This window comes from Mesoplodon bidens, assembly GCF_964165515.1.
Source record: "Mesoplodon bidens genome assembly, chromosome: 10".
Classification (NCBI taxonomy): domain Eukaryota; kingdom Metazoa; phylum Chordata; class Mammalia; order Artiodactyla; family Ziphiidae; genus Mesoplodon; species Mesoplodon bidens.
In genome coordinates this window covers 38,415,903-38,439,340 of record NC_138172.1, presented here as the reverse complement: position 1 = coordinate 38,439,340, position 23,438 = coordinate 38,415,903, and the positions used below count along the sequence as shown (strand labels likewise).

General features: G+C 59.1%; 1 protein-coding gene across 1 annotated transcript; it reads left to right on the top strand.

The window, feature by feature from the left end:
* The first annotated feature begins 2,223 nt into the window (after positions 1-2,223).
* Positions 2,224-22,017, top strand: GNAI2 (G protein subunit alpha i2). The gene is made up of 9 exons (XM_081247251.1): positions 2,224-2,489; positions 16,399-16,441; positions 17,097-17,238; positions 17,411-17,571; positions 19,304-19,432; positions 19,844-19,973; positions 20,058-20,211; positions 20,583-20,797; positions 21,487-22,017. The coding sequence occupies exons 1-8, from the start codon at positions 2,372-2,374 to the stop codon at positions 20,771-20,773; spliced, it is 1,068 nt and encodes a 355-aa protein (XP_081103377.1). The 5' UTR covers positions 2,224-2,371; the 3' UTR covers positions 20,774-20,797; positions 21,487-22,017.
* The last annotated feature ends 1,421 nt before the right edge of the window (positions 22,018-23,438 follow it).

Sequence of the window (23,438 nt, the reverse complement as noted above, 5' to 3'; positions counted from 1 at the left end):
GTAGAGAAACAGGAGAGCCAGGGAGGAGGCTGGAGGCCTAGAATAAGGGACAGTGGGGACAGAGAACAGGGATGTATTTGAGGGGGAGTTAAGGAGGGCAAGAAACTGACAGGATGTAGGGGTGGGGAGCAAGAGTCATGGCTCTGGCTGGTGGGAGGTCACAAAGTGGAAAGCCCAGGAACAGGGGTTATTGGGGGTACCCGAAGTGTCTGGGCTTCAGAGCAGCGGTGGACATGGGGCTGGTGATTGGGGGAGAAGTTGGGCCTGTGGGGCTCTGAGCCCCTGGAGTGGGAGGTGTGTGACTGGAGGAGCAAACAGAGACTTCGCAGTAGCCCTGGGGACCCCCGTGAAAATGGTGAGGGAGCAGCCAGGAGCACTGGATGCAGGGGTGCCTGGACTCTGTAGGAAGAGCACTTGACTGGAAGCGGGTAGCTAACTGGTGGGAAGGGTGCAAATACCACAGGAACTGGCTTAGGGCTGGGGGAAGCCATGCCTCCCAGTGGCCCTGTCCTGCCTCGCCTCCACTGACTGGGGTCTGTGTCTACCTACCTCTGGTGAGCCTAGCCTCTAAAGGACGGACAGTTTCTCCCTGTTGCCTGGCAAATGCTAGAGCTGTTGCCTGGCAACCGCTAGAGCTGTTGCCTGTTGCTAGGAGCAGGCTGGGGAGGCCCAAGAAGGGAGGATCAGCTCTCAAGCGAGGGGCGGGGCTGACAGGCGAAGAGGCCCACCTTGGAGCTGGGTTTGTAGTCTGTGTGGACAGGCTGTGTTCTTGGCCGTGTGCACCCATTTTTACAGTGTGTTCTGTGGATTTGAAGCATTTTGGAGGCTGAGCCTATGTGTGGATGTATAGAGCATATCTCTGAATGTCTGTGTCCCTGGGTGGGCATTGTGTGTTTTCAACAGTTGCGCTGAGTGCTCATGGCAGGGCCTGCCTGAGCTTTGGCTCCAGGCAGGAGGGAGCCCTGCGGGAGCCATTTGAGGACTTACAGGCCAATGCCCCCTCAACAAGGGAGCCATTCAGAGAGGGACACATGGACATTCCAGGGAGAGCAGACTGAGGATTGGGAGTGGAAACAAGATGTGTGTCAAGGTGGTAAGGAGGGAGTCTGTGCTAAACAGGGGACTGTGGGTGGCTAAGCATTGATGACCAAGCATTGGTGGCCAGCTCCTTTCCCGGCTTTGTGGACCTTCCTTGTCTTTGGACTGGGGCCTCCCCAGCTCATGGCACTAGGGCCACACAGGACACCTTCCTGGGTAACCCTTGGCAGACTTTTTAAATGTCCATCGGAGGTCGGGGCTGTGGCCTCCTCCTGGAGAACAGGATCAGAAAGACTGAAATGTCCCCCTAGAAATGCTGCTGCCTCCACCCCACCTTTGTCCAGCCATGCGGTTGCAGCCACTGTCCAGGGGTGACAGGCCATAAGATCATGGCCACTTATGTTCCCAGAAGTCAGGTGGCACGTCTCTCTTTCTCTCTCTCTCTCTCTCTCCCTTGGGTCATGGTTGCTGGGTCCCATGATGGAGTCCAGGATAACTACCTGCAGGAGGATACCTCCTAGAAGATCAGAAAAGGATGGGTAAGTCTTGGATGATTTGAGGAGGTATCCCAGCTGAGGGAGACAGCCTGGGCAAAGGTGTTGAGGTGGCAGTAAACCTTTTTTTTAACTGCAACCTAGAGAGAGAAGGGGCCAACCCCGCTTTAAGACTAAGAAAGCCGCAGTCCAGAGAGCCTCCGGGGCTCTGTGGATCCTGAAACAAGTTTATTGGGTTCATTAACTTTAACTAAAGTGACGAAGACACGCCTCCTCTGCTCGCCCAGCTCAGAGAACTGGTTCCTGCTCGGCCCCTGAGGTGCACTGGATCTCCATCCTCAGGCTACGAGATCCGCCCGCCCCCGCCGTCGGGCAGCGGAGGTCCAGCCGCCCCGCACCCAATCGGAGCCCGGCCCCGCCTACAGCCCGCCCTGCGCTCAATCCTTCTGGGCTAGGCTCTACCCCTACCGCTATCCCTTGGCGTGGCTCCGCCTCCAGCCCGAGCCGAGCTTGGGCCGCACCTAACTTCGCCTTCGCTCCGCCCTAGCTTCGCCTTCGCCAATCACCGGCCCCGAATCTCCTATGGCCCCCCCCACCTCCGGGCCCGCCCCGTCCCCGTCCCGGGCCTGACTCGCTCCGGCCCCACCCCCCCGCCCGCCCTGCGGTCGGTGCGCGGCGGCCTGGAAGGCACCGCCCGCAGACGCTCGGAACTGCCGACCTGGGAGCTACCCTTAGAGGGCCGGCGGCGGGAGCGGAGTGAGTCGGGCGGGGCCGAGCTGGGCCGAGCTGGGCCGGGGCCGTGTGGGGGCCGGGCAGCGGCCGGGCCGGCGGACGGCGGGATGGGCTGCACCGTGAGCGCCGAGGACAAGGCGGCGGCCGAGCGCTCCAAGATGATCGACAAGAACCTGCGGGAAGACGGAGAGAAGGCGGCGCGGGAGGTGAAGTTGCTGCTGTTGGGTGAGGCCGCACCCTGCGCTGGGACCCCCGATTCCCCGCCCAAATCCCCGACTTTGACCTGAGGACTAGGGCTTCTAAGTCTCAGACTCGGCCTGGACCCCCACACCTGGACTTGAACCCCCCAAACCCGCCTGGCAAGAACATACAAATAATGGATCAAAACTCTGGGTTGGCCTAGACCTCTGATCCATAGCCCAGACTCTCAGATCACATCCTCAACTCATCCCAGACCCCAAACCCCCAAATCCAGCCACCAGTGCCCCAACACCCGCTGCCCAGAACTCTGCACCATCCACCCTTGCTGACCAACCTCGCAGATCCTCAGAGCCCCTGCCTGTCCTCTCATACTTCCCTAGACTTTACCCAACCCCCCAGAATCCCACTCGGCCCCCACCTTCAGGCACCACCTGTTCCCTCACCTGCTCCCCCTATTCCTATTGGGCATGAGTATCTCCAGGGCCCCTCCCAGGCCCCCAGTCACTCCCTCCTTCCCCCTCTGTGCCCCATCCCTACTCTGGACCCTATATCCTCCACCTGTGCACCTTGACCCCAAGGGACCTCTCAAGTGGGATGACTGCTTATGAGCTCTCTCTCCAGCCAGAACCCCCAAACCTTTAGAGACCCCTGCTCCCTGCATCTGGCCCACCAGCTCCCTCTCTGCACACATCTCTCCTCAAACCCTCTGCTCCCCTGCTCTTAAGTCCTCTCCCACACTCTGGCCTTCTCCAGGTTCCCCCACCCCTCCTACACCAGGTGGGCCGGGCTGAGTGGACTGGCCCCAGACCTCTAAGGGGCTGCACTGAGGCTCCACTGGTCATGTTGGGGGAGGGGACCTGGCCTTAAGCTTCCCAGCGAGTTCTGCTGAGTATCTGTTTCCCAGTTTCTAAACCCTGTCTGGGCCAGTGAGGGGGGCATCTGGGAGTAGGAGGGAGTGTGGAGGAGTTTGGGTTGCGTCGCCTCCAAGGCCAGGGAAGATGGTGGCTGCTTGAGGGGTGGGGGGAAGTGGAAGTGGTGAGACAGCCGACATATTGCTGCCCCCGGCGGGCGGGCCAAGGAGATATGCTGATAGGTGCTAGTCTTCCCGCACCCTTTCTGGGCCCAAAGGCCTGGGACGTGGCCTCCGGGGGTGGGTGGGCCTGTAGGATCTTGAGGCCCTGTGAGTGGTGGACCAGCTGGTTGAGTAGTTGGGGGCCTGCTGGGGGTGGGCATCTGAAGTGGATTTGTGCAAACGCTGCGGGCCTGGTAGTTGTTCCCGTCCAGCCTCCCCCTGGGAGCAGGTGTGGTGCCCAGTGGCGGCCTGATTTGGGCGGTTTCAGGCATGGGGGTGAGGGAGGCCCTCGCGGCTGCATTGGAGGCTGGACCTGTATGTGGGGGGGGTGTGGCCTCTCAGCCCCAGAGCTGCGTGGGGTCCCCAGGCTGTGAAAAGCGGGGCTTTTCATGCTGAGCGTATGGCCGAGGGACAGCGTGTCTTCCATCCTGGGCCCATCTGTTGACTGTCCCTGGGGGCCTGGCCTCAGGGGCACAGCCCCGGAGGTTTCAAAATGGCATCCGCTCCTCTGCCACTGCGGGGAGGAAGAGAAGGGGCGGGAAGGGGCGGCGGCCCAGCCTCCTGGGCTGTTTTGCGTTGGGCGCTTGCCTCTTCCTGTCTCTGCTGCGAGTGAGGCAGCGGCAGCAACGAGTGGGTGGCGACGCGGCGGAATGCCCATCACTGCTGCCCGCTGGGCCTGGGGAGGTGCTTCCGGTACTGCTGCCCCCCAGTGCCCGGCCAGGGGGTCTCTAGCCAGCCCCTTCCCAGGCCGATTGTAGTTATGGCAGTGCTCGAGAAGATGTGGGACTGGGCCATGGGGCTCCTGGCCTGTTCTGTGTCCTGACCCCAACCCACCCACCAGTCTTGCTCCTTGGAGCCCGGCTCAGGTTTTAGGCCTGGCCACCCCTCCCATGCTGGGCCGGCAGCAACCAGGGGTGCAGGGTCCCCTAGAAATGCTCAGCATTTTCTAGACTGGGGAGTCCATCTCAGCATTCTGCCCTTCTGGCCTTTGCTTTCTCTGTGAAATGGGCTTCCTGGGTTTGGGCCAGAGGAGTGCTGTGCCCAGGATGGGGGCAACAGGGACCTCGTGGAGGTTCCTGTTGGGAGTGGGGAGTGGGGGCTAAGACCCTGCAGAGGATGCACTGTAAGGGGCTGGGAGACCAAACTTTGCCTGAAATTGAGGACTCAATCTGCCAGGACTGCCTGGAGGAGGATCCTGGCTGGCCATCCCTTTCCTATCCAGGTACAAGGAGGTGATGGGAGCCTAGCTGAGGCAGCTTCAGAGAGCTGGGTGCCTGTCCCATGTAGCGGAAAGACCTGTCCAGGCAACGGAACTCAGGCTGGGCAATTGCCAGCTTTGCCTCCCAGCCAGAACCACTCCTGCTGCCCCACCCGCATACTGGCTCCTTCCCGTCCTGGGTTGCCCTGCCAGCAAGCCGGCATAGTCACTGTCACAGTCACCGGGGCAAAGGCAGATGTGATACACACTAACTGGTGAGAGGGTTTTTTCTGGCAGCTTGGTAGGGGGAGCTGAGTTGCTGATACCAGCCCTACTTCAGCAATACCCCTGCCTCCACCCAGTTCAACTTGACTGACCAGCTATCCCCAGGTAGAATTTGGGGCCTCAGGCTGGGCACTTAGGGGAAAGTAAACCAGAGTGTGTGTGTTTAGAGAGTGACTTTGATTTATCTGGGCTTGTGTGGGCAGTCTACAGAGAAAGGAGAGACAGTGCCCATCGCTGGCCCCAGGAAGGCTTCAGGGTATAAATACAGCAGTTCTCTCTTGCCCCTGGGACTTTGTATCTGTTCCCTTCACTTGATGTACTTTTCCGCCGTTTCACTCCTACTTGATCTTTCTTCAAGACTCTGCTCAGGTATCGCCCCCCAGGATCCTTCTTTGACAGACCTCCTTCTCCAAGGCTCCTCTGCCCCCCGCCCCACCCCCACCCCCAGCGCTACCCCCATCAGAGCGTGGTATTTGTCCGTGTCACAGCTGCCCTCCCTTGCGACGGGCAGGGCTGTGTCCTGTTCATTTCTGAGCCTTCTGTGCCAGCATGGAGCATGATACCTATTGGGTGCTTCTTGTCTGTTTGTTGAATGAAAGAAGTGCTACTGGTGTGAACTTGGTCTTGGGAATGGGTAGATGGAGAAGCAAGATGGCGGTCACTGAGCCATCGCCTGCCATATCATGGGCAGGTGGCAAGGGCTCAGTGTAGGGCCAATGACCAGGACTGGGGAGTGGGGAGACTGAGGGAAAAGTTCTTCAGGCTGTTTCCTCCTGGTCTCATCAGGCTACGCTGGCACCTCAGAGACAGCCCTTATCCCACTCCATGCAGATCTCTTGCTGACGAGTGTGCAGCCTGTCACAGAGCACAGCACACAGTAGGGACTCCAACTGTTCATATGGGAGACTGGCTTTACATTCTTCCTTTCAGCTCAGGCTGTTTGGGGACTGTTGCAGGCCCGCTGTCTCTGCCACTTCAGTAGAGCCTGTCTAGCTCTTAGGGCTGGAGCTGCCCCGTAGTCATGTGGCTCAGACCAGAGTAATGCTGCAGAAGTTCTTGGCCTGGCCAGTGCAGAGACTGCACATACATGGGCTCAATTAAGTTCATCAAATGAAAAGGAAGGGAGTTTTGTGACCTTTGTCCTGTCTGTGTCTCTGACAAGGGGCCTGGCACACTGTAGGTGCCTATTCAGTGTGTATGGAAAGAGTGAAACTATTGCGGACATCCGTGAACAGGGGATAAATAATTCTGGGGCTGCTGCTTGGGGCTTGGTGTAGCTGGAGTTAGTGGGGAGGGCTAGCCCAGGATCCTGGCTGGCTGGGTAATGGGTAGAGTCTAATGATGCCTATGAATGCAGGGGGGTTGCTTCCTGGAGAAGGGGTCCTCTGGGTGGCCTTGAAAAATTAGCAACATTTGCCAGGGTCAGGCATTGGGGGCAGAGGGACCAACTCGGTTTCCAAGCCTTTGGGTGGGTGCTTCCTGGCCTGTGGGGAGGAGGGCTCACCCTCCTTAGACTGGCTCTTGGGGTCACACAGACCTAGGTTCAAATCCCAGCTCCACCTAGTGTACTGGCTGAGAAACCCAGTGACAGGTGAAATCCTAGTAGGTGACCCGCTCTCCATCCATAACCTGAGACACGGTGCCTGCCTACAGCCACAGGTGTTGTGGGGACAGTACACCAAAGTCTGGGGGTGTGAAAACAGGTGGGGGACCCTCTGCTGACTCCTGCGGAGCTGAGAGTTTGGTGGGGAGGGATCTCCCCAGCCTGGAGGCTGCCTGGCCACAGTATGGAGCCCCTGGGAACCCCCTCCCTTTCCCTTAGGCAGCTGCTCACAGCAAGCGGGAGACTGAGGCTTGCAGACATTGGGTGCCATCTGGAGTGACACACTGTCCTGGGGACCTTAGGCCCAACCTCTGGGGACTGAGCCCCTTCCTGGGGGTCTAGGGTTGGGGGTGTTGCAGGGCCCTGGGTACCACGTGGGCTGGTACCCAGGCCAGCCTCCAGCCTCCCTATTCTCCCCATAGCCTTCACCATCCCACCATCCCGCTATCCTGCTATCCTGCCTTTGGGCTGGAGCTCATTAGCACTTGAATGGGGGGCGGGGCAGCTTGGGCCTCTGAGTCTCTTCTTCCCACCCCTCCCCCAGGCTAAGCCAGGCTTTGTCTTCCTGAGTTGGTAGTGCAGTGCTGGGGCTACCAAGTTAGGGAGTGAGTAGGGGTCTAAGCCATTTCTGACCTCCTCTGCCTAGGTCCTGCTCAGGCCCCCTGGGCTCAGCCCCTGCCCATGACTCCACTGTTGGTGCAGCCAACATGAAAAGTTGTACCTCTAGGATAAGAGTGAAACTGGGTCCTTCAAGTGATACCCCTGAGCTGGGAGACTGGGTGAATAAGGGCGGTTTTGCAAAGGAAGTGACACTGGAGCTCAGCTGAGGGTATCCCAGGAGGGTTGGGGGTTGGAGAACCCCAGACAGAGGTCAGAGCGGGTGGTAAGGACAGAGGGAATGCCTGCCACTGTGGCTGGAAGCCAGTTGGGGCTTCCAGCCAGGCTTCCATGCCAGGCCCTAAGGCAGCGTTAGGCCACCCACTGTGCTTGACTTGGAGCCTAGGCTGCCAGATGGGGACTGGCATGGTCAAGGACCTCTTTGGGTTGGGCCAGGGTTGGCCCTGGGCTGGCCTGAGCTGCAGGGTCACTGGGTAACATCATTGATACCCAGACCTGCAAACATTGCCCAGTTGCCCAGCAAGTGACAGCAGGTAGCGCTGGGGGTGGGGCCTGATGGGATCCCAGTGAGGTCCCTAGGCTCCAGCAGAGCAGGGGCTGGCGCTTGGGACAGCTTGGGCCAGAGGCAGGCACACTGGTCCTGTACAACCTGCCCTCGATCTAAGTCCCTAGATGTGTCTCTCTCGGTCTCTGTCACTAGAAGCCACCCATTCTTTTGGTAGGAACAGGATGGAGGAAGCTTTGTCCACATAAGCCCTTAGCCTCTGAGGGACCAGGGGCTTGCCTCACCACATCCCCAGCAGAGGACGAGACAGTCCGACCCAGAGCCTAAGTGCTGTCTCCCCAGCAGGATGGGGGCAGGGGGCAGGCCAGCTTCTATCTCACCTTCCCAGTATCTCAGGGTAGGAGTCCTAACCTAAAAGTTCAGTGGGGGAAAGGAGTTCACAGGTTCTGGCCAGGCCACAGCTGATGGGCCTGCCTAAGAATGCCCTGGGGAGGGCAAGGACTAGGCCCTTTGATGGTGGCCCTACTACCTGCTGCTCTCAGGCAGCCCCTCCCTCAGCCACAGGTGCAGGGTGGGGCCCCCTCTGCCCAGCCCCACCCAGCCTCTCTAGCCTGTAGCTCTTGTTCTTACTAAACCCCAAACACTCCACCCTCACCCCATGCTGCTTTTGGGGCTATGGCCATCTTGGTGGTTGGAGGAATAATCTCCCTGGAATAACCACACATTCCCTAAACTGGGCTGGACCTTCAGTGTTGGCCTTCTGGGTACACTTCCAAGGCTTGGCAGTAAATGCCAGGCCAGTTTGAGCCAAAGCCTAGAGGTGGGATCACCTCTAGGTGAGAAGGTATCCTTATGGCTCGGAGCATTCTGGGGTGCCAAGGCTGCTACAGCCTCAGAATATCCAGAGGGTGTGTTGATGGCAGCACCTACTGTGCCCCGGGCTGGAGGAGGGGCAGTGAAGTCTGCATGGCAGGGCTGGGCCTCTCAGGGAAGTGGTGTCCACACCAGAGGAAAAGGAGGAAGCAGCTGGAGGAGGAGGAGCCCAAAAGGGGAAGAGGCTAGAGAGCCGCTCACACTCTGCACTGGGGTGGGGAGTGTGAGCCAGGTCAACTGGGGGATTTAGAAGGTGAGCCCCACCTGTGCAGGCTCATCTGCATATCCCTGTGGGCGACCCTACTGGTAGTCACTGGGCTGGAGTCAATCTAGACAGCTCTGTCCCTTGTCCTGTCCCAGCAACCACTGGGCCCAAGATCTCAGAGAAGGTGGCGCCTCTGAGAAGGATTCCAGGCCCCTCCTTTGACCACAGGAAGTGGTGGCTGGGAGAGGGACGCCGGCAGGGGGGCTAGCAGGAAAGCAGAGGGCTGCTTCTATGTTCCCGAGCAGCCATTGCCCTCCAAAGCCGGAAGGCCGGCTGCAGGCCCAGATGAATACCCGGAAATGGAGCAGCAGCCCCGGGATTAGCTCACTCTGGGTTTCCCCTGCCTGGGGGTAGACAGGGAGGCCCTTGATCCAGCCTAAGGAGTCCCCCCACCCCACTAGTCACTGGGCCTGGGGGTGCCTTCGCTGGGCCTCAGTTTCCCCTCTGGAGATAACAGCAGCTGCCTCTGATTGATGACTATCGTGTAGGGCTGGGTCTCATCGTATTTAACCCTGCGAGGCTGGGACTGACATTACATCCATTTCACTGATGCAGAAACGGAGGGTCCGGGACATCACGTGACTTATCCAATAAGTGGAGACACCAAAATGCGACCCAGGTAGTGACCCTGAGCACCTGCCCCCAACTATTGTCACCCCTCAGGAGCCTGTGCCCAGTTGGCAAGAACTGCTCAGTCAGGATGACAGGCAGATGCTCTGGGTGCTCGTGTGTTCTGCATATGCCTGGGGGGCCTCAATTCTTCTTTTAGGAGATTGAAAGGGGACCATCTGCCCAGGAGGATGGGACCCAAGACTCTGTGCGTGAATCTTTTTCCCGCTTAAAGCCAGAAATCTGCTGTGTGGCCATGGGGTGACCTCGTCCTAATATATCTGGCCCGTGTCCCCTCACCGGAATACTTAGGTCACAGTCAGGCAGCTTAGCACTTCACTCTTCCCCTAGCATTACACTTGTGCTTCCCACAACCCCCAGGCTTGGACTGAGAGCAGGCCTGAGGAAAGCTCAGAGGCTGTCAGAGTCCAGCATGGGGGCCCCTGAGCCTGGTCTGAAGACTGGGAGTTGTGCAGATAAGGAGCAGGGAAGAGTGTTTCAGCAGAGGGTCCCCACTAAGAGCAAAGCCCGTGCACGGTACTGTGTGGATACTGATATGTCTGTGGTGTGGGCTGGCTACAGCATGAGACGTGGTGAGGCCGGTCCTCATGCGACTTGGCCTCCAAAATCCAAGTTTTCTTGCCTTGCCTTCCCCCACGGAGGTTCCCAGGGTTTTGCTCTGGGTTGTCAGGCCAGGCCCTAGGGAACTGAGGAGCCTAAAAGCCTTAGGAGAGCTAGAGCAGAAGCAGCAAACGCATCAAGGCGTCGGTGGGCCATGAGGCCACACACAAAGCTGAGAACATGCATCTTCATGGCCTGTCAAGACTTCGGGGCCCAGAGCGCCCACTCCCCCATCTTCCTCACTGTGTGACCTCAGGCTGTCCTCTCCTCTCTCTGTGCCCAGTGCTGGGAGCTGTGATCTCTTGATTCTCAGCACGGTCCATGGCTTGTGAGCACATAGGCAAACTGCCCGCTTGGGCTGGACAGTTTGGGGTGGGTGTGAGGACCCAAGGGAGGCTGCTCAGGGCAGGTGTTGGGCTTGGCACACTCCCCTGAGGGGTACATTTCATAGATGGGGACACTGAGGCCCAGGCATGGGCATCTCACCCAGGGTCTACCACAGTGAATCAGGAAGAAAGGTGGGGGTTATTCAGATTCTCTGAAAACAGCAAAGCGATTCCTTAAATGAAGAAGCCTCAAGAAGAGGGGTGTGCCAATGGCCTGGCTCCTTGTATGACCTGGGCCCTGTCCAACACCGCCTGGCTCCTGTGGAGGGTGAGACCTGTAGCCTGAGTGGCCAACAGTGCACAGGTCTCAGGGCCTCCTCTCCTCCAGGGTGGCCTTCCTTACGCGGTGCCTCAGTTTCCCTCTGTACAGTGGGCAGGGCCCCACTGAGGGAGACACAGCCCTGTCCTGGAAAGCCCTCTCCATGTCTGGCAGAACCCGAGGCCTATTTCCCTTGCACAGAGAGCTCTGACTTGGCAGTAGCAGGCCAAGCCCTGTGTTGGTGCTTCCCTGATGGGCATCATGAAGCTGTGGAAGCCGCTGGAGGCTTCCCAAGTGGCAGACTGGAGGGAGGGAGGTTCCGGGTTTGTTGGGGCACCTGGAGGAAGCCAAGGCCACGCACGTGGGTGGGGGTGTCACAGGGTCCATCCAAGACCCACTGCCCGGCCCCTCACAGTGCCAGACCCCAGCTGAGCCTCCTTGGAGGGAGTGAGGGGGCCAAAGAGCAGCACCTGGAGGAAGGAAGAGACGCCAGGGGCGGGGCTTGGAGGGCCTTTGTCTGGCCGGGCCGTCTGCCCCTCCCTGCCGTCTCCATTGTTCCCTGGCGTGCCGCGTCTCTGCGGCCGAGGGCTTCCCAGGCTCGGGAGGGGCCCGTGGCTGCGCCACCTCCCCCAGCTGCCCCTAGCCGCGGCTGCTTTCCAGAAACCAATGCTCCTCTGCGCCGCCCAACCCCCACCTCCTCCACCGGGCCCCTGGCTGACGGGCTCCCCCTGGTGGTGGCGGGGCGGGACCCTAAGGCTGCAGGGGAGAGGCGGGAGCTATGGGGCCCCAGAACCGCAGGCTGCGCTGGAGACGTGGCACCTTCCTGGGATGACCGTGGGAGGTGGTGCCAGGGCTGCCTTCGGGGTGGGCTTCCCAGGGCTCACCCCTACCTTCCCCCAGTGCCCCCCCCCAGGGTAGGCCGGGGGAGGGGGTTGGGAGGGGGGCGGTGGGGGCTAGGGGGCGGGCCCATGCTGTGGGTTTGAGCTGGGCTGCTGCCCGTCTACCCTGTGGTCCCAGCCACTGCCGCTTCTGAGAATCTCTGCCCTCAGGCCTGCCACGTCAGTTGGCTGCTCTCCCAAGCCCCACATGTTCCAGGGGAGCCCACCAGCCTTCTGGATGAGGAGAGCCAGTGAGCAGTGTCTGCGGTGAGGCTGCTGGGCGGGAAGGAGTACCCTGCTGTGGAGAAGTGCCGGGTTGTGAAGGGAAGTGACAACTAAGAGCAAAAAGCCAGCAAAGGAGTGAGTGGCTCTGACTCTGGTCCCAGGTTACACAAGTCCCGCCAGGGAACCACCACTGCTGAGTCAACCTCTTAGCCACTGGTCATTGCCCTGTGTTGTGCTTTGTCTGAAAGCCTCAGAAACTCGCCTTCAAAATGAGATGGTCACAGCAGGCCCCTCTGCAGGCTGCGGTTGCAGTGACCTATGCAGCGTGGTCACTGTGGGTTGCAGGAAATGAGAGGTTTGGGGAAATCTGTCATCTTCCAAAGGGTAAAAGAAATAGCGATAATTACTTTGATCTGAATGCTCACCGTGTGCCGGGCACTCACCCATCTCCTCGGACGAGATAATGGTGGTATCCTGTTTCACAGATGAGGTGCCAGAGGAAGGGCAGGATAGGGCTGCAGCTCTTGGAGATCTCAGGGAGAATCGGGGTGGACACCAGGGCTCTGGCAGGTCTGGACCTCCCTCTGGGAGAGGATCTGAAAGTGAGAGATGGGCCTGCTGGTTACTCGAGGCTTCACAGCTTCTGCAGAAGAGAAAGTGGGGCCAGAGAGGAAAGCGGCATGTCAGGGAATCCCTGCAGGACAAAGCCTTGTCTGGGAGGAAGAGGGTTCAAGATAGACGACAGCAGAGACCTGATGTTGGGGCTTGGGATCAGCATCAAGCCATTGGACCAGTGGCCCTGTCTCTGCTGCAGAGGCCCTGCTGGCCTTGTTCAGGCAGGTGGAGCCGTTGTTTCTCCCTTCCCCCATCTGTTCCCTCCTCCACTGGGGCCCAGCGCTCCCAGAGTGGAAGCAGATGTTCTAATGCAGAGCAGCCGCTGTCGCCCAGCACATCTCGGCAGTTACTGCCTGCCCGCTGGGAGCCCAGCAGCTGCGCCCCAGGGCAAGGGCTGCAGAGGTTTCTTCCTTGGTGGGAAGAGGTATGGCCCTGTGGGAACACTGAGGGCACCCCAGGGATCCTCTGTGGGTCCCTCTGGTCTCAGCTGGAGAAGGAACGCCTGGTGGGCCTGTTGTGGGTAGGAGACTCCTGGCACCTTCTACTGGCTGAGTTCCCCCCACCCAGCACCTTTGCAGCAATCCGGATCCAGCTAGTGAAGCCCCCTTCTCTGAAGGGAAGGTGCAGGGCTGGGTGGGGAGAACTGGGTGCCCAGGATTAGCAAGGTACAAGCAAACTCCGCTCCAGGTACCAGCCTATCTAACAGGGGAACATCATCAGGCCCCGATGGAAAAGGAGTTTCTGGGGCATCTAGCTTGTGGGCTGCCCGAGAACCAGGGTGTCCACCTGGATATCATGCTTTGGCCCCACCCACCTCTGTCCCTTGATCTGTAGCTGCTCCTGGGCCATGCCTCTGATTCTGTCCTGGTGTTCTGCCCTGCTTTCTGCTTGGCTGCCAGCATCACACCCTTGTCCTGCCACTTAACTCCTTCCCTCTTGAGTCACAGCTGCTGGAAGAACAATGGGACTGCTTTGAGTCCAGGGATGGGGGCTCCATGACCTTGGTTTGTCCACCTGTCAAATGGGAGTTGTTCTGCAATGACCCCTGCTGGGGGCAGAGAATGTCCTCCTAACTCTTTAAAGGGAGAGGAAGGGAGACTGAGGCTTGAAGGGGACAGGGAAGGGAACCTCAGTGTCTGCCAGGTCTGCCGCGGCTAATCAGATGCAAAGCAAGTTTGTGTTGTCATCCCCATCTCTGGGCAGGGTCATGGAGTGGCCCACACCCTTTACCAAGAGAGTAATCAAAGGGCCAGACAAGGAGACTGATGCCTCAGGTGGATGGTGGTCCCAAAGTCACCCTCACCTGTGGTCCCCTACGCCCTGGAGATCTACCTGCTCTGAATCTCAGTTCGCCTGGCTGGGGACGGCATGACCGATCTGACCCATCACTTTGTATCCTTGGCCTCCACTCTTGCACTGGCTGAGATTTGTGGCTCCTGGGTCTTCCTTTGCTCCAGGATGTGCTCCCTCCCTCCTGCTCTGTGGGAGCAAGTGACTAGGTGGGAAGGACAGCCAGGCGGTCACCTGGCCCTCGTGGTTAGCCAGTCCAGTGCTGTCCTCCCTGCCCCATGGATATTCTGGGCCCTAGGGAAAGGGCCTCAGTGATTAGGCATCACCATCAGGCCTTCCCAGGCCCTCTCCCCATGTCCCCACTCTGCAGGTGGGAAGTGTTAGTGTGAGGGGTCCTAGCTGTTCCCCTGCCATGCACAGCCCAAGGGAAAGGGAGGGATGCTGCCATTGACCAGAGCCCACACCCAGGGGAATGCACTGGGACTGGGGCCTCTAGTGCCCAGGGGCCGACCGATAGAGGGGCTCGTGCCCCAGCCTGCCCAGAGCCTGCCCATCTGTGCCACCCCCAGTGCTCCCCTATCCTGGGAGGCAGGCCTGAGACAGTCAAGCCCAGTGATTCCAGGCAACTGGTGGCGTTTGTGAGGCCTTCTCAGGGAGGTCCCTGGGTTGTGGACATGCCCAGGCTCACAGCTGTGAAGGCCGCAGCTGCACCTCGGTTTCCTCCTGGTCAATGTGGATCTGGGGTGGGAGGTAGGGGGAATGCAGGCAGGGGCCTCAGCAGGGTCTGCTGCTTTCTCGGAGGGCACTGCAGAGACTCAGACCTGTGTCTGCCTGGGAAGTAAACCCAGTGGCAGGGACTGTGTGGCCCAGCCACAGTACCAGGCATGCAACACTGCAGGGTGGGCCACCTGCAGAGGGGCTGTAACCATGTGACAGCAGCCTCTCTCAGTTTCCTTTTTTAAAAAAAATTTTTAAAATTTTAAAATTTTATTTTTTGGCCACACCCTGCAGCTTGCGGGATCTTAGTTCTCCGACCAGGGATCGAACCCGTGCCCCCTGCATTGGAAGCACAGAGTCCTAACCACTGGCCTGTCAGGGAAGTCCCTCAGTTTCCTCATTTGCGAGGTAGGGGTGCGAGTAGAGCTACCCCCGGGGCTTGTTGTGAGGTTACTTAGTGGGCGTGATAGGCGTAGAACAGCACCTGACACACAGGGGGCACTATTCACAGCTCACCCGTGATCATCATTGCTGATGTTATTGCTGCTCGTGGTAGTTTGTGTGTTAGCCCCTTCATCCTCTGAGGTTGTCTTAACCAACGCTGAGGGATATGGGAGCCAGAGTCCTCAAGTGTGACTTCCCCACAGACCCCACCACACACCCTGCTGAGCTGCTCAGAGGGACAGACCCGCCACAGTGATCAGGAGGGTTGGGACACACGTAGGTGGGGCATGGGGCAGCTGTGCCCAGCAAAGAGAACTGCATGGGCAAAGGCCTGGAGTTGGCAAGAGGAGATGCCTGGCGGTGACGGGGCAGAGCAAACAGTCTGGGCAAAGGCTGGGAGGGAAAGCCAGGCCAAGCTGAGGTGCGCTCTACTTGGAGCTCAGGACACGGAGCGAGCCACAAAGGGAAGAGGTGAGACCCTGCCTCCACCCCATCCATCCCCCAGCCAGGAGTTGAGTGGTCTCACACTTCCCTGCAGACTCCCTGGGGAATGCAGATTTCTGGGCTGCACCCCTCGAGATCTGGCTGTGTGTCTGGGATGGGGCCTGGGAATCTGCTTTTAAAAAGATGAAAACAAATGAAAAAAAACACCCTCCCAAGACATCGTCCTGCAGCATCTGAGCCACATTTTGAGAAGGGCTGGGCAGGCCAGGCATCATTGTCGTACATGTCTCCCTGCCTTTCTGAATCCTGGCTACATGATCTTGGGCCAAGACTTTAATTTTCTGAGCCTCAGTGTCCTTGTCTGTAAAATGGGAGAAACAGTACCTATCTCTGGGGCTGCTATGGCAGTCACAAGAGACAGTGCCAGCAAATCCCTCAGCAATGGCCAAAGAAATACAGGATGGGGCTCTACTCAGAGCAGACATGGGCCCAGTGAGCAGGGCACTGGGCCTTGGGCCATGTCTGGGAGTCAAGGGTATGACGCCATGCCCGGATCCAGGCTCCTTGGCAGCTGCAGCTCAGAGTGGAGGGAGAGAGGGCTGCTGCCCCGCTGGAGTGAGCAGGGCTCCTCTGCTAGCTGTGCCTAGGCGCCATGTTGGGGAGCACTAGCCGCAGAGTGGCAAACCTGCATGTGTGAGGTTGACAAGGTGACTCCTGAGCCTCAAGTCTCCAGCCGAAGCCCCTGAACTCAACCAGGGCAGTGGGGAGCCATGGTGGGCAATGGACCTTGTGGGAAGCGAAGGCCTGGAGTGAGTCCACCATGGGATCCAGGTGGCCGAGGTTTCCTTCACCCCTGTGGCCCTGCCAGCTGCACCCCTGGTAGCTCTGCTGCCCACCAGGCCCGACTGCCTCCATCTCACTGTGCAGTTGATGGGGAGGGTGAGTTCTGCCTCCAGGCCACGTGACTGGCTTACCTCTGTAACCCCACTGGGCCTGCTCCCTGACCAACTGTGCCCTTTGTTCCAGGTGCTGGGGAGTCAGGGAAGAGCACCATTGTCAAGCAGATGAAGTAAGTGCTGTGTGCGGGAGGCAGCCTCCAAACCTTGATTTCCCCTCTTCTTCCTCTGGGCCTGTACTGGGTCCAGTATACCCAGCCCAAGTATAGGCCCAGCCATGTTAGCCAGGTCCAGGACCTTCCCAGAGGCAGCATCCATCCTCAGGTCCCAGTGGTTTACAGGCAGTTTCCCCCTTTCTTTTTTTTTTAAATTTATTATATCATATTTATTATATATATAAAATATTTTATTTTTGGCTGCATTGGGTCTCCGTTGCTGCGCACGGGCTTTCTCTAGTTGCAGCGAGTGGGGGCCACTCTTCATTGCGGTGCACGGGCTACTCATTGCAGTGGCTTCTCTTGTTGCTGAGCACAGGCTCTAGGCGACGCGGGCTTCAGTAGTTGCGGCACGCGGGCTTCAGTAGTTGCGGCACGCGGGCTCAGTAGTTGTGGTGCACGGGCTTAGTTGCTCCGCGGCATGTGGGATCTTCCCGGACCAGGGCTCGAACTCGTGTCCCCTGCATTGGCAGGTGGATTCTTAACTGCTGCGCCACCAGGGAAGTCCAGTTTCCTCTTTTCTGAAGTAGGTCTCTCCAGGCCCCAGCGCCCCAGGCAGCCATGTGAGGTCCCTGTGCCCTGTACACCCTAACCCCTGACTCCTGGCTGCCAGGATCATCCATGAGGATGGCTACTCAGAGGAGGAATGCCGGCAGTACCGGGCAGTCGTCTATAGCAACACCATCCAGTCCATCATGGCCATTGTTAAAGCCATGGGCAATCTGCAGATTGACTTTGCCGACCCCTCCCGCGCGGTACGTGGACTCCCCAGCCCTGCCTCCCTCCCATAAGGCTTCAGGGCAAGTCTTGTCCTGGGGAAGCTGAGAACACCCCAATCTGGGCCTCATTCCGGAGGCCTCCCTGCCTCTGACAGGTGGGGTGGGGGTGTGCTCCTGCGACTAGCTGACCACTCACTACTGTGCCCAGGACGACGCCAGGCAGCTGTTTGCACTGTCGTGCACGGCTGAGGAGCAGGGCGTGCTCCCTGAGGATCTGTCCGGTGTCATCCGGAGGCTCTGGGCTGACCATGGTGTGCAGGCCTGCTTTGGCCGCTCGCGGGAGTACCAGCTCAACGACTCTGCCGCCTAGTGAGTACTCCAAGGGGCTGGGCTGGGGGTGCAGTGTGGGGAGACCTGGACTATAGCCTGAACCAGAGGGCCTGAGCACCCTTAAAAAGATACTACCAGTCTCTGTTCATGAAGCTGCTGACTGTCAGCCAAGGTCTTGGTGATCTTGGGTTTGGCCTGGTGCAGGGCTGTGGAGGGACATCCAAACAGATGGTGCCACCCAGATAGGCTGCTGGCCCTGTACTCTCATCTCTCCTCTCCTACCTCTGCTTAAGCCAGTCCCTCTGTCTGAACAGCTTTCCCAGTCCCACTGCCCATCCCATCCTGAGCCCACCCAGAGAGGGGCTGGACCTCTGTGAAGGTGGGTGGGAGGCCGGTCTTGCCTGGCCATGGCGCCCGAGCCCTGCCCCAGTCACATGGACAGCCGCCCCACTCTCCCTGCAGGGGCCTGAATGCACTTGTGAGTGCACGCCCCCCACAGGAGCTGCAGGGTCACAGCCAAACCCTGCAGGGGGACTCCCCAGAGGTCACAGGCTCAGTGCCAGCAGAGCTTTTGGGTCCTGGAGGCAAGGAGGGGTGGGTCCTATCAACCACTGCCATCTCAGTGCCCAGGATACTCAAGGAGAGCAGGGTAGGGCCACCTTCCGGCTACTTCCCACTCCTCCATCATCCTTATCCCTGTTCTTCATTCCCCGACATTAAGTTCCCACCTTGTGCCCAGCACTGTTCTGGGTGTGGGGATTCAACAGTGAACATGGGCCCTGCCCTCCCAGGCAGGTTTATGCCATGACAAGATCACCCAGAGGTGGGCAGCAGATTGGAAAACTCCAGGGACCAGGCATACTGCAGCCCCTCCTCACAGCAATCCTCTAAGGCTGCTGTGGGGCAGTGGGTCCCTGGGGTGAGCCCACCTGTTGGGGACAAGGGAAAAACTAGTGGGAAACCCACCATGAGACCTCTGGGCTGGAAGCTCTCAGGGCAGGGTGCAGTTTGCAGGTCACAGCACATGCGTCATGGTCCCCCATAGCCCTTCCTGTTTTTCTGTTCTGTCTCTGCGTCTCTGAGGTCATTTCCCTCTGGCCTAGCTGCTGGTGGGAGCCAAGGGCTCGCCCCAGCAGCCCTGCCCCAAGAGCAAGACACTGGTACTGGGCAGTGGCTGGGGGGCCTGGACCCAACCCCCAGGACACAGCAAGGATATTGAGGCAGGCAGCAGAGCTGGTCTCAGGGCTTGGCCGGGGCAGCTTGGATACTAATTAGGAGAGCTGGTAATGAGGAGCCCCTGGGACCCCCGCCAAGCGAGTGTTCATGCCTTCCCCCTGAGGAGCCCAAATTTTACTGGGCAAAGAGCCCACTGGGCCTGGCAGGCCCCAACCTGTCCAGCCCTGCATCGAAGGACATGCCAGGCTGCTCTGTGGCGGGTGCCGTGATTACTCCGATTAGCATCCTGAATCTCTCACTGAAGGACTAATTTGCCCCCTCCCACCGCCCTCACCTGTAGTTCCACCACCCTGGATCTTGTCTGATGCAGGCCTGCCTCAGACCTGGGTGCTGGGGCTTGGCTGGCTAGCCACAGAACTGCCCCTCCTCCCAGGCCCATTCCACAGGCAGGAAGCAGGGGTGCTAGTGCAGGTTTCCTTATCTGAGCAGTGAATGCAGTGCAGGCAAGGGTTAAAGAGGCTATGCCTGGGAAATGAGGGGATGGGAGGGAACGGGGCCCGGTGGCCCCCACTGATCCCCCACCCCCCCATCCCAGCTACCTGAATGACCTGGAGCGCATTGCACAGAGTGACTACATCCCCACGCAGCAGGATGTGCTGCGGACTCGCGTGAAGACCACGGGCATCGTGGAGACGCACTTCACCTTCAAAGACCTACACTTCAAGTGAGCGAGCATGTGGGCAGGGTAATGGGGCAGGAGCTGCCAGCCTTGCGGGTGACAGGGAAGAGATCCTCACTCCAGGGCCTGCTGATGGCTGTTGGGAAAGAGGGCTGGTCCAGGATCCGCAGCCCCACTCTGAAGTTTCTTAAGGCTTTGTGGTTGCCAGCAGCTCACAGCCTCTGCTGACCCTGCCCCATGTGGAGGCAGCCTACCCTGCTGACCAGCCTGACCCTTCTGGGCCAGACGTGCCCTGGCCTAGAACCCCAGGGGTAAGGTGGGCCAGCGTGGATGATTCCACGGAGGCAGCCGCCATACTCTGAGCAGGCCTCTGTCCTCAGTCGGTCAACCTGTGAAATGGGGCAGGGACCTTCTCCCAGAACTCCCTTCTCTGGAGCTAAGGTACTGTGTCTGCAGGATGTTTGATGTGGGTGGTCAGCGGTCTGAGCGGAAGAAGTGGATCCACTGCTTTGAGGGCGTCACAGCCATCATCTTCTGCGTAGCTTTAAGCGCCTATGACCTGGTGCTAGCCGAGGACGAGGAGATGGTGAGAGGCCCGGAGGCCACTGGGGGAGGGTGGGGGCAGTGGTGGGGGTGGGGGCTGGTGCTGAAGGCGCTGTCCTGCTCCCAGAACCGCATGCACGAGAGCATGAAGCTGTTTGACAGTATCTGCAACAACAAGTGGTTCACGGACACGTCCATCATCCTCTTCCTCAACAAGAAGGACCTGTTCGAGGAGAAGATCACACACAGCCCCCTGACCATCTGCTTCCCTGAGTATACAGGTGTGGGGTCTGGGCCTCTGGGGAGGAGCTGGTGGTGACCAGGTGGCCCACGGGCGCCCCCCGCTGGACAGAAGGGTAACTGTGGGACACGCGCAAGGGCTGGTGCCTCACAGGCTTATATATCGATACTTGTGTCTGTACACCCCAGGGCCCTTCTTAACACACTCAGGCATGTACTCTGTACGTCACTGAGCATCCTCCTTCACACAATCAGGTGCCCCTCTTTGCACACTCAGACGTGCCTGTGCCCTCTCACAGTTGTCACACGTTATATGCTTGTCAGTTCACACGCATAGAATCTCGCTCTACCCGTGGGACAGGCCTGCCTGCTGCACATGCAGCACGAGTCCTCACCATTTTGTCTCCCACAGGGGCCAACAAGTACGATGAGGCAGCCAGCTACATCCAGAGCAAGTTCGAGGACCTGAACAAGCGCAAGGACACCAAGGAGATCTACACGCACTTCACGTGCGCCACTGACACCAAGAACGTGCAGTTCGTGTTTGATGCTGTCACCGATGTCATCATCAAGAACAACCTGAAGGACTGCGGCCTCTTCTGAGGGGCAGCGGGGCCTGGCAGGATGGTGAGCCAGAGGGGGCCGGGCAGGGAGGAACAAAGTGGGGCCACTGAGCCCAGAGAAGGGACACGGTTGGGGCTGGGGAAGGTCCAGGTGGGGGTGGTGAACTTTGGACACACTCTAGGAGATCAGAGGGCAAGGGGAGGGAGGCACAAGGTGCTGAATCAGGAAGGCGACCGAGTGCAGGGCACTGAGGAGGTGGCACAGGTAAGCCTGGGCTCCGTTCTGCCCATTGGTCCAGACGGCAGAAATCCCTGGTTGTGTCCTGGGACAGAACTAGAGGGCTGTCCCGATTTTCCTTGGAGAAAACTCACTTTCTCACCCACCAGGCCACTGGCCTAGCCTGAAGGATCTAGATGACAGAGGGGGCCCAGCTGCCCCAGCTGCCCGCCACTCAGTATGACCAGCTCTGCACTCATCCCTGCTGTCTTCCCTTCGGACCTATCTGAGGGCCCTGGTCTGAGGCTGGCCCCACCAGCCCTGGGAGAGGTGGGGAGGATTCTGCCAGTGCTACAGTCTCCCCTCCCCCACGTAACCCAGCAACACACACTGGCTTCTGGGCGGCCACTGTGTCCCTGGTAACGAGTGGGTGGGGAAAAAGGAGAAGGGTCATTGTCTAGGGAGGCGGGAGGAGAGACACACACTGGCTACCTCCCTCCCTCCCGACCCATGCCCTGACTGTCCCCCACCTCCAGGGCCACCGCCGACTCTGCTCCCCCCCAGCCCCTGAGGAAGATGGGGGCAAGAGGACCACGCTCCCCGCCTGTCCCCCTGGCCGCTTCTCCCCTTCTCTCCTCTCTCTGTTCTTGGCTCCCCCTCTCCCCTCCCTCAGCTCCAGAGACTTGGGGGAAGGGTTGCCACAGGCCTCCCTGTTTGAAGCCTGCCCTTATCCCAGGTGTAGGGAATGGCCACCGTACCCCCTCCTGGCATCTGTTCTGGTTTTAACTGTTGTCTTGTTCTGTGATGGGGGAGGGGAGCACATGCTGAGTCTCCCAAGGCCTGTGTTTGGAGGGGCACCCACTTCTCCAGCCTGGGACCCCTGGCTTCGCCCAGCACCAGCCCCTGACCCAACCCAAGTCCAAATGTTTACAGGGAGCCTCCTGCCCCCACCAACCCCCTCCCCTAAGCCACTCGGAGGCCCCAAAGGAAAAAGCACAAGAAGCGTGAGACGCCACCATTCCTGGAGACCACAGTCCACCGGCTCATTCTCGTAGCTTTTTTTTTTTTTTTTAAAAAGAAAGGCAAAGGGAAAAAAAAAAAGAGAAAACTGCAAACCTAGAAAACTTTTTAGAAAAAAAACTATTTAAAACTGTCAGGTCCTGACCAGCACCCACCCAACCCCCTTCCCATGATTCCGTGCCTTGAGTGTGTCTGCGTGTTTACACCCATCCCTCTGCTGGTTGCCCCCTGTGCGGGCAGTGCCCCTGCCCTGCCCTCTACAGAACTGAGTTTCAAGGGCTGTTCCAGACAACTGCCAATGTCACTGAGGGCCCCGCCCCAGCGGCCCTGGGCCCTGGCTCCATTAACCTAAATGTAGCTCCTTAGCGCTAACCTAGGAACCGCCGCTGCCTGCTGAGGGGCCATGCCCCTCATGCCCTCACCCCAGGCCCGGGTCCTTCAGTGTTGAACACTTCCTTGCTTTTTTCACATGTTTTATGGAATTGTTCACCTGGTTTGAAATAATAAAATGTAGAAAGAAAAAATACCAAGAACTGCTCGGCATTCTTCTCTCCAGGGGGCAGAGACCCAGGCTAAGATGTGCCAAGGTGATGGTAGTCTGGACCTGGATCCTCACTTGTGGCAGGGCCCTGGGCACTCAGCTCGCAGGTCATACTCAGGCCCAGTACTCATCACTTCCGTTTTCCCCCTTGGACTAGTCATCTTACATGTTGGGGCCTCTGTGTCTCCCCCTCTTCCCTCAGCACCTCTGCAGTCTTGGGTCTGGGGCAGCCTTCTGGAACAGTGGGGCAGATTTCTTAAGGAGCTCTTCTCCTAGGGGATTCTTCCACATTGGGAGCAGGAGGAGTGTCCAATGAGTCTAGTGCGGAAGGAAATGTGACTTCTGATCTCCCAGGCCCAGGGCCCAGGGACAGTGTGCGTTGCTGAGGCCACACAGCCAGGTGGGCTGCAGCCCCCTGCACACCCTCCCTTCTTCCTCTCTGAGACATTGCCCAGAGCCCTGCCCAGAACTGAGGCCCCTTGGGCTTGACTAAACAGAAAGTTCAGGACAGCAGGGGCCTTGAGACATGTTCAGAAAGGTCTCTGACCCAGAGGCCCCCCTCCAAACCTGAGGAGGGTAGGGACAGGCAGGTGGCTACACTTCAGTGTGACTGTAACCACTGGCAGGGCAGCTGGAGAGCTGCAGGGCTATGGCTACGTTGGGACCAGGGCTCTCAGAGTGCAGAGCCTTCCATGAGGCTATGGGAAGTGCTCGTGCATTGCTGGAGGAGGGAGCAGCAGATGACAGGGCCGGGGTGCCTGTGGGGTGAGCCCCTAGCTCCAGGCAAGGCACTTGGACCTAGGGGTCTGCAGCCCTCTGAGCCTGTGGGAAGGGCTCGGTAAAAGGCCCTCCTCTGTTGGGCGGGGCTCCCAGGCGAGCTCTTCCGCCTTCGGCCGCCAGAGGGCGCAGCAGCCCGTGCTGGGCCCC

Bases quoted from the DNA above. Each gene is read 5' to 3' on its own strand.
- GNAI2 (XM_081247251.1), top strand. From the start codon at position 2,372: ATGGGCTGCACCGTGAGCGCCGAGGACAAGGCGGCGGCCGAGCGCTCC. The intron at 17,239-17,410 runs GTACGTGGACTC...TACTGTGCCCAG, and splicing joins TTGCCGACCCCTCCCGCGCG to GACGACGCCAGGCAGCTGTT. The intron at 19,433-19,843 runs GTGAGCGAGCAT...CTGTGTCTGCAG, and splicing joins TTCAAAGACCTACACTTCAA to GATGTTTGATGTGGGTGGTC.